General features: G+C 41.0%; 1 protein-coding gene across 4 annotated transcripts in view; it reads left to right on the plus strand.

Moving 5' to 3' along the window:
- Window positions 1-560: 560 nt before the first annotated feature.
- si:zfos-2326c3.2 (traf2 and NCK-interacting protein kinase) overlaps window positions 561-9,988 on the plus strand; it is a 57,641-nt gene continuing 48,213 nt past the window's right edge. For all 4 annotated transcript variants that reach the window (XM_014330041.2, XM_014330044.2, XM_014330045.2 and 1 more), the window contains exons 1-2: window positions 561-761; window positions 1,771-1,836. In XM_014330041.2, the coding sequence (XP_014185527.1) occupies window positions 705-761; window positions 1,771-1,836 (123 nt within the window). In that variant the 5' untranslated portion in view covers window positions 561-704. The remainder of the gene's footprint in view (window positions 762-1,770; window positions 1,837-9,988) is intronic.

Here is a 9,988-nt window from a genome sequence, read left to right on the forward strand (position 1 = left end):
GAGCTACTGCTAGTTGTATCAAACTTTCAAGGTTCAAGTGTGAGTTAACCTACTAATGCATTACATCCTAATCTGTATAGCAAAATGAATAATAATATGCAGCAAACTCACCGTGTCCCTTAGAGTAAAGAGTAGAGTAGTATAGAGTAGGTATGTATGTATTTATTTAAAAACTGTGAGTGTAAGCAAAAGTTCCTTCTCACAGACAAGGTCTTGTTGAGTGACTTTTTTACTCTGCCGTTCTTTAGATTAAAACAAAAAAACACACAAAAAACAAAAACCCTCCTCGGTAGAGAAACTAAATGGTGCTGGCAACATTGCGACAGTGTATAACCACAAAAACGTCATGGTTATCAGAGTAAGATTTATGCCATATACTGAAATATAAATTGCTATAAATTTAGTATACTGTAAATAAGATATATTCATAACATATCTATGATATGTTTTATCTGTCTCAAAAAGTAACAATAAAGACTTTACACAAAGAAAAATCGCAGTCTGGAAAGACAGAATAAGAAAGACACTTATTCTGAAAGGTGCAGCCGGATGTTGCGTGTTTTCGGCGACTAGCTTGGTGAAGCTAAACTTCAGAATGGACCCGACTAGAGAAAAGCCCGTTAGTGCGTAGCGTTGGGAGACAAACTCTGACCGTCCATGTCTTGTTTACACATATCAACATACTGACAAAGTTTCTGACAGCAATGTCGAGAGAAAACACCACGCGAAGTTTGGACAGCATAGACCTCGCTGCTTTGAGAGTAAGTAAAGAAACCTTGCTTCTTTTTTCTGTATATACATATAAAAGGTAATGTTAAACACTGTGGGATGTGGTGGGTGTTGCTTGAAAATTTAACGGTACTTTCAAGCTGCAGCTGAGTAATCAAACAGTGATTGGTTTTTGTGCCTCGTCTAACGGTCGGTACTCGCCACTATTCTTCACTGTTACACAAACTCAGTGTGCTTTAACTTGGCGTGTAAATATAGCGTGTCGCGTGCCACGGTGCCTCCTGTCTGCTCTGTGTCCTGTTTGGTGTCAACTTTACAAGCTGCACTGTTTACACAAGGTTTCTCCCGGTGTAGACTTGCCGAAAAGTTAGTGTGCAACAATGCAACAAGTGACCACTGAAATAAACAGAGTTTGTTTAATGTTTAAGATGCAGTCCAAGTAGCGCACGGCGTGTTTTTTTCCCAACTGTAATGTTTAGCTGCTACTTTATTGTGGCCTCATGCTGCTTAGTCGTTTGCCTGTGTGACTACAAATCTTTGATATGACATTAGGTGTGATGATGTTTCTGTAGCCACTCAGGCCGTGACCTAAACATAAGCCGTATTTAGCCAGTGTCACTGTTCTGTTTTTGTTCTGTATTTATTCCTCATTTTTGCGTAGGGAAACAAAGAAATGTAACTTAAGTGTTTTACAGCCTTCATCAAACTGTAAAATTAACGCACCATCCTCCACTAACAGCCAAACTGTTTTTGTTCTGATACAAATTGGTGCAGTCTCATCTTCAGCTCAAACTCTCATCTACATTTGCAGTCCCACTTCTTCAGTCCCCATCCAAGCATAACTTTGAGTTGTACCCTCAGCTCTGAGCAATGAAACTGTTTGTCATAGTTTTTCTTGGCACTAGCCTGTTGCATTTTGACTTTGCTGCAATGTCGCATTTCCTATACACTATGTTGCTTCACTCGAGAACAAACATGCTTGGATTTCTCAGCATGTTGCTGTTATTTTTAATAACAATTTATTTATTTGTATTTTTTTAGGATCCAGCTGGGATCTTTGAGCTAGTTGAAGTAGTTGGCAATGGGACCTACGGTCAGGTGTACAAGGTGAGTACTGCCGTGATGCGTTGATGCACATTGTAACATCAACAGACACATGAAAGTATCATATGTAGTGCTTTAAATCTAAACATTGTTTAAATGGCAGCAATAGTAGCTTCCTGTTGTCGTCTTTACCTTACAAGCTAATGCGAAGCTAAACATGTAGCAGCTGTTGGCATATGCAGACTCATGGTGTTACGGTTGTAAAACGTCATTTCTGGTAAAAGTTGCAACAGCTACTTCCAGTTAATTAGGAGGGAAAAAAATACTTTTGTTTACTGAAATATCCTTTAGCGCACACACACACACACACACGTGCAACTAGAGCATCTTTTAAAGGCCTTGGGTGGGGCTCACTTCCTTATCGCAGTATCTGTTTATATATGTGTGAGTGAGTGGTTTGTGGTTGTAGAAGGTGTTTAATGTTATTTAGGCTCCTGCAGCTGGTTGTGCCCTATTTTCACACGAGTTTGCTAAACCACTAAAGCTGATGCTTTACCAGCTGCACTGTTTGCTACACCTTTGTGGGTTAGTTTCATCTTTGAGCAACTGAGAGCTTCCTGGGTGAAAAATTATTGTGGTTGAGGCCGTTTAGGAGGGGTCAAGTCATGAATGCCTATCTACCTGCCCTATAACAAACAGAAATGTTTGCATGATTTCAGATTAGACATAAGCAGTGTTTCCACTACTTAGACCTTGTGTGGTAGGAGCTGGGTAGATTTTTATTGTTTTGTTGTCATCAATCTAGGAGAATAACACCAGTCAGCTCGCTCCAACTTCAGTCCTATGTCTTGTTTCCTCACCAGTGAGCTTAGCTGACAGATTATTGTGGAGGCTGTTCTCAGCATCATTCTGATGCTTCTCCAGAGTGGTAAGATGAACTCCAGCTCCACTTACTTGCTCTAGAATAATAACTGCAGTTGCCAGTTTTAAAGATCCACTGTGAGCTAGAAAACCTGTAGCAGGCGGAGACTACTACACAGAACTCGCCAAGAACTAGCAGGTGTGATCCAGAACCACTGGGTTGGTGTGTGGATATGGGACGAGAGACTGTGTGAACAGATGCTTGAAACAACATTTTTTTTTTTTTTATTCCACTGTGAATTATGGAAAAGGAACAATGTTGTACATGAAGGGCAGGATACATGTACAACAAGTGCAACTGTTTTGGAAGAAGCAGGCTTTAGGTTCTCCCAAAAGTTTTAAAGTAAGAGGTTTATTTAAGGAAGAGGTTAAAAGTTAAGGGCTGAAGGATGCACATAGCCAATGATGCGTTCTCAGAGTTGTCCATGTCTGCGTGGGATTAGGTGACACAGAAAGTAGGGTGTGTGTGCCATTTGATTTCCTGAAAGAGGATATGTTGCAAGCGATGCACAGGACAGTCAGGCCTTACAGGGTTCTTTCAAACCGGGGAGGAAAATCACCAATTTCATGCTTGGTAAAGATTTTTTTTTCAGGGCTAAAGCATTAACAAATGTGAGTAACATTTAGTAGAGCATTAACAAGGGAAGAAAAACAAAAACTGATAAACTGTGAGCTGAATCACAGCAGTGATTCTAATGACTGAAGGCGGTACCATGTCTGATACCTTTTTCTTTCTGTGTACTGTATTCTCTAATGATGCTTGACCCTGCTTGAAAAATTACTTGTGTAGAATAGTTTAAAAAGTTCATTGGCTGGCCCTCTATGTGTTTTTAACTTTCTTAAAGAAATGTTATTTGGGGCATTTTCCTGCCTGCATCAGTACAAATAATGGAGCCGCAGTCTGCCAGCACTCTGCTGTGGTTTAAAAGCCTCGCTATAGGTAAAGTAATAATGATGGTGTGTAGCTCTAACAGGCAATCAATCAGACCTTAATGAGGCTGAGCAAATCTGGTTTCCCATGTACACGGTCTTATAATGAGAGTGAGCCTCAACCTGGGAAACCATGAATGCAGCATGGCCTGGAGAACAATAACTGGCACTGCACACACGCTCTCCTCACCCCGTACAAAAATACTTGTGGATTGATGTGAGTGCTGACATTGCATCTGGGCTCTTCCTTTGTTTATTTCTTCATGCCTCTGCATTGAATGATAGGTGTGTAGTATTGTTGGATGAATAAGAAACCAAGCAACAGGCTGATTTTGAGCTCTTTGATTACCTAAAGGTGAGCACCACGGATTAAAATGCCACCATTATAATTTTAATTCAGATCATTTAAGGTAGTATTAGAAGTATAAAACTAACAATCACACAATGCCGTATGAGCTGCACATGGTTGTGCTGAAGGTCTCTTCTATTTAATAGGAAGAAAATCTGTGAGTACAATAATCATACAGCAATTACCGTTACCCACAGTGAAACTGCTATTGCAATACAGCGATTCTTACTTTTAAAAGACAAATGTCGTGCATTACTAATTTCACACATGAACACTGAGCAGTGGCAGGAGAATCTGGTGCAAGCATTGCCTGAAGTTGCCCTTTGTTACACGTAGCACACAGCAGGAGATGGTGCCTGCTTGCAACTGCAGATTCCCCATTCGAGGTGCTACCTGAGCATGCAGGAGGCATATTGCATCACCTCACCCAGTGTGAATATACCTCCTCAATCCTCATGTGGATTCAAGTCAAGAAATCTCATACTTACACTCACTGATTTACGTGTATTCACGTGATCTGAGAGACCATTCCTGTCTACCTGAAAGGAAACGTTTTTGGAGACAGAAATGCAATCTGTGTTGGAACAAATGTAACTAGTGAAGCAGTCGATCTGTATAGAAGGAAAACTAAACGAGGGCATGTTAGCTGTGATAGGATGTGAAGAATCCTACAATAAGTACTGCCAAAAGGGAGAGGCAGAAGATGAAGGTGGAACAGGATCCACCAGGATGGTGTTTTGTTTTTTGTTTGTTTTTTATGTGCAGGTTGCTGTTGCTGTCAGTCACAGTGATCCTCTGCTTGATGAAAATGTTTGTATTCCAACTTAGGTTATGTTCCCAATCAGTTCTGCTCTAAATTGAGGCCTCAGAGTTGATGTGCATCAGGAATTGATTGTAGTGATTATGAAATTTTCCCATGACTCATGTACACATTTGATTTTTGATCCAGCAATTGTCAGTTAGACATCTGATCCCGTGTCAATCAAACCCCAGTGTCCACTGGAACAGACACCGGAGCAAAGTGTGCTCAAATTATCCTCATTTTCATCTTAATTGAGTGGAAGAGCCTCCTGGTCAGCAGATGGGATTTTCTGACATGCAAAGACAGACACAATTAGACGGCATGGAGAGCAGAGAGGCCTGGAGACAATCAGGCCTTTTCTTCCAAATTACCCCAGAAACAGACGCCAGGAACTACTCAGGGAATCAAAGAAGCTTTAGTGCTTTTGTGTTCAACCTCATCTAAGGACGTGACAATTAGAGAACTTAGTGATAACAGATTCAATAAACCAGTACACAAATATAAAAAAGTCCAGTGTGTTCACTTATAAGTGTAGATTTCGAGATGTTTGAAAATTAAAAGATGAAACCCATTTGCACGATACAAATAATAGTAAGAGTGGTTATTCCATATAATTAAATCTGACACCGTGCTGCACAGTGCACCCTGACAGTTTTTGGCACATCAAAGAACAATACCTTGCAGCGACCCAAGTTCCCACAGTATAAATGCAGATACAGATTTAAACATTTTACTGTACATCTTTGATAATTTGCCCCGTCTTAAAATATAAAAAAACAAAAGAAAATATAAAGAGACTGCAGAAGTTTTATTGCTTAGAAGCAAGGAGGTGCTCGACAGAAGAAATGGGTGACACATGCATATGTGTCATGCACTACGAATGTGTTGGACATTCGTAGTGCATGACAAGCACGCACCATGCACTACGAATGTGTTGGACATTCGTAGTGCATGGTGCGTGCTTGTCTTATTCACCATATACACACCATTCACACACGCGCGCACACACACACACACACACACGCACAGGGCGTTTCCCTGTTTGCAAAAGGAACTTCCCTTCTGCGAGCCACTGCTATAGAGTCATCTGTGTGTGTGTGGGTATGTGTGTGTGTCACACTGTGAAAAAGCCAAACTCTACTAAAGCACAGACCTCTGAGCACTGCTGACGCAGCACAATTTTCCTTAGTAACACTGACTAAAGTGACTGCAGTATCTTAAGCATAATATTGTAGCTTTATAATTTACAATGATGCCACTATGATAATTAGTGTGACTAATTTACAGGAGTTGGAATTTTTTTTTTTTTTAACTATTTGTGTGTCACTGACCTGTGTGGCTGAGTTGTGGTAATCACATGAATAACAAAAATCAAGAATATCAATGTAAATTGATCCGTAAATGAATGTGAATTACATTTGTGATGGGTCAAAGAAAGTTTCACTCGAGCATCTGTGCAAACTTTGACTCGGTGTTGAAACCATACAACAGCTGGCTGTAGTACCACTCTGACTGAATCACTTGCACTTCCTCTTTCAAGTTTCAGTTGCATTGCTTCCCTTTCTGTTATTCACATATCATCATTCCTGTGTTGCTCATGAGGAGATCTGCTGACCAAAATCATGTCCAAATGTGGACTTGGACATTCACAGACTGATCAACTGTCAGTCTGCGTTGACAGCACAGACTGACTCCTTCCCCCAGCTCAACACTTTCTGCTGCCACACAACTAAGAGCTTCCTTACATTAAAAATGTAGTCACCTAATGCTTCTTTATTAGATGTAACTGAAATGAGTAATAGCTTTCAAAGTTAAAGTTTTAGTTTCTTAGGTAAGTGTTTGTGGGGGAAGGTGTGAGCTGGAGCAGAGATGGGTAGTATTAGAAATACTGTGTTTGTTAACAGTGAAACAGAGAGAGCAGAGAGAGAGAGCGAGACAAGGGGTAAAAATGGAGAGGAAAGTGAGTGAGGGCAACGGAAGGAAGGCAGAGGTGAAAGCCAGAGAGACAGAGCGGAGGGGAGGAAGGAAGAGGGAGAGAGACCTATTAAAGAGAGAGAAGAGGAAAGCGGCCCCCCATGAGGGTTAGAGCTGCAGTTTGTGCTGATTACCCATGTGTCCCAGAGCTGTGAGTCCAATTGTTAGAACATTCATAAAAGTATCTGGCCTCCTTACTTTACTTTCTAAATGCCAGAACTATAATTAAAAGTACTCGAGTGATTCAGCGCTGCACTCGGTACAATAGTAGAGCTTGTTTAAAAACCAGAGAAATCAGTATTTGACACTCTGATAGAGTCAGACAGTATGAAGCCAACCTCACAGTTTCTCAATCTTAGAATTCCCATAATGCATTTGGCTTGCCTGGTCATTACCTTTCACCCACCTCCTAAGTTTGTGATGCAGGCTCTGAGTGTGTAATGACTATTGCTGTCAGTTAGGGCTGTTTTCCCAGACTGTAAAAAATTATTAGGATTCTTTTTCATTAGCTCTTTGTTTTTATTGTGCATTCCTTTTATTTCTTTTGTGGTAATAAAATAAGTGAATATGTGGTGAGAGCCCACAGATTGGCCAAGCTGCTATTCATCTGACTGCTTGTACATGTAACATGCATAGAAAGCAAAAAAGGAGCTGCTTGATTTTTCCCAGTTCTCCTCTGATGATGGTGTGGTGAGTTTACCTTTGTGGAGTTTACACCCATGTAATGAAAACACTGCAGCTTTGAAACTGTAGTTCCAGCTAATGAAGGTTACATGTGAATGGAAAGGTAGAAAAAAGGTTTTTAAAAAGCTTTAATGTGCAAAATAAAGATAATTATGCTAATTCAGCCCTCATCACTTCACAGGATATTACCTGGCCTGGTAATAGACATAGCCCAGCTCCTACCACAGACATTCCCACCAACACAGCTCATCATTGAAACTGTGACATTTGATTGACTTTTTGACTTTGGTCAAAAACTCCCCACATCCCATTGTGATCAAACATGTGAAATGCATCTGAAGGTCCCACCCCAGCTAAAGCCCAGTGGATGTGGGACTGATTTCCTCGTATGAGATACCAAAACCATTTTCACTCGTAGGCCAAGCAAAGCCTTCAGATCTGAGCTGTCATATTTAATAGTTTTAGTAATTGTTCTCTGCTGCTGCTGTTTCTCAGTGAACGCTCACGTGTCCTGGGATTGAAACTGCCTCTCTGAATTTTATGTGGTGAACTTTAGTAATGCAGCCTCCACATGTGCAAGCACAGCTAAGCTGCTATTGATGTTGAAATAAAGTGAATCTTTTGTTTGGGTGTACACTTTTTATCATGCACCTTATCAACATCACTGAATAAGAAATAACCATTCATGTAATATTATCACTGGAGGTTCATGTTAATAATAGTGTTACTTAACTGCGGCAACTTAAAATTGACTCATATGAGGGGAAAAAGACTTGGACTATCGGTGTGGAAAATGATCAGTGTGTGCCAGCAGTGCTCCAGACAAGTGAAAATCGCAGGCCAAGTGTTCTGGTTCCTTGTGGTTCTGAGCGGTGGTTACTGATTACAGACTAACTATTAATGCTGAGACATGTTAACAAACAAACTAAAAGCTAAATGAACTTCAGATGATAACTGATGGTTTCTAGAAACCTTTTCAGCAAGTTTGTTCTTATTCTCTCCGCCCAGAGTTTTCAACTGCTAAAAGTCAAAGTCGCCTCAAACACGACTGGTCTGCACTGCAGTGTCGTCACAAAAGACTCCAAACAAAAGATCCCACAGAGCCAGTATCGAAAATCTATTCTGCATATTCATGTGGAGATATCTGTCAATAGATATTACTCCCATCCTAACTTCAACCGTGACCCAAAGTCTTCAAAACTGAAGGTGAAGTGAAAAATGTCCTCATTAGGGCTGTGCGATATGAGGACATGTATCGGATGATGAAATTAAAACATCTGTCGTTTCATATCGGATGATATTGTTTGTTTTGTGGTGTCGCAAAATAAACAGTTTGCAGCAATATTTTTTTTCATCGTTTGGATGGTCAGCACATGGATGCAGGCACAGAGAGTCCCAGCATGGCCAGTGAAGATGAGGCAGAACCAGGTAGCTCCAAACAAATCGAGGACCAGCATGGACATGGTTTGGTTCTGAAAAGTCTGACACTGGCCAGAAAACTGTACTATGCAAATTATGCAGGAAACAGGTCTCCACCACAGACTCAAACCTGACAAACCTCTACCACCGACGCAAGAATCACCTGAAAGAGTGTGGAGAGAGTTTACAGATGAGAAGCAAAAACAGCCGTCAAGTGCTCAAAATAAACCGTAGACTCAAACGTTAGAACAGGCTCTCCCCCGCAGTACGCCGTGTAATAAATACTCACAAAGAAAATGGCGGGGCTACACCTCCTGTCTAAAAATACATAGTTTCATGCATCCGTCAAAACACTCGACTCCAGGTGCACCACGCCCAGCGGAAAACATAAATGGTAAAGTCAAGTTGCCCGAAAGTCACAGAATTTACAGAAATGTCTTATATGGATATGAGATTTTGGTCATATCGCACAGTCCCCAATCTGTTCTCACAAAGCTATATGAACACAAACACATGCAGTTACTGCCACAGACCGTATAGCAGATAGACGTAACCACCATGATGTCACCCCGTGGTTAGTGAAGTCCTGTTATGGAGCCTTGAGCATTTTTTCCCCAATTGCCTCGTCACACCTCCTTTCATGGCTCAGCCGATATAACAATTAGAAAAGTAGCTGCTGAAGTTTCAGAGCAAGGAAGCTGACACACCTGAAGCTAACCACGGGAGTCGCCCCCTGCTGGCCATGTGAAAGAATGCAGGTTAAAGGCACTTCAGCAACGGCTTCACTTTTATGTGAACTGGAAGCTACATCCATCTTTTGTATTTACTAAGGTTACAACCGTATAGGCTTTAAGTGGCACAGTTTCCACACTCAGTTTCTTCAGGAGAATTAATCTTTCACATATCCACGTATGTAACCAACATATTGATCTTGAAGGGGACAGATACAGCGGGTGGCGAGACTGACACTGAAGCAAGAGCAGGACCGAAAGAGAGATGCAGTGAGACTGTTTCTCTCGTTTGTCTCCGTGCTGTCTGTGTTATAAATGTCTCGCTTGTATCTGATTAGCATATACATGAATATATTATAGTAACCTTTTCACTGAAACGATATTTGTAGAGTTCCCTTATTCTGT

This window comes from Haplochromis burtoni, unplaced genomic scaffold, assembly GCF_018398535.1.
Source record: "Haplochromis burtoni strain Fernald_Lab_line unplaced genomic scaffold, NCSU_Asbu1 Contig_684, whole genome shotgun sequence".
In the NCBI taxonomy this organism is placed as follows: domain Eukaryota; kingdom Metazoa; phylum Chordata; class Actinopteri; order Cichliformes; family Cichlidae; genus Haplochromis; species Haplochromis burtoni.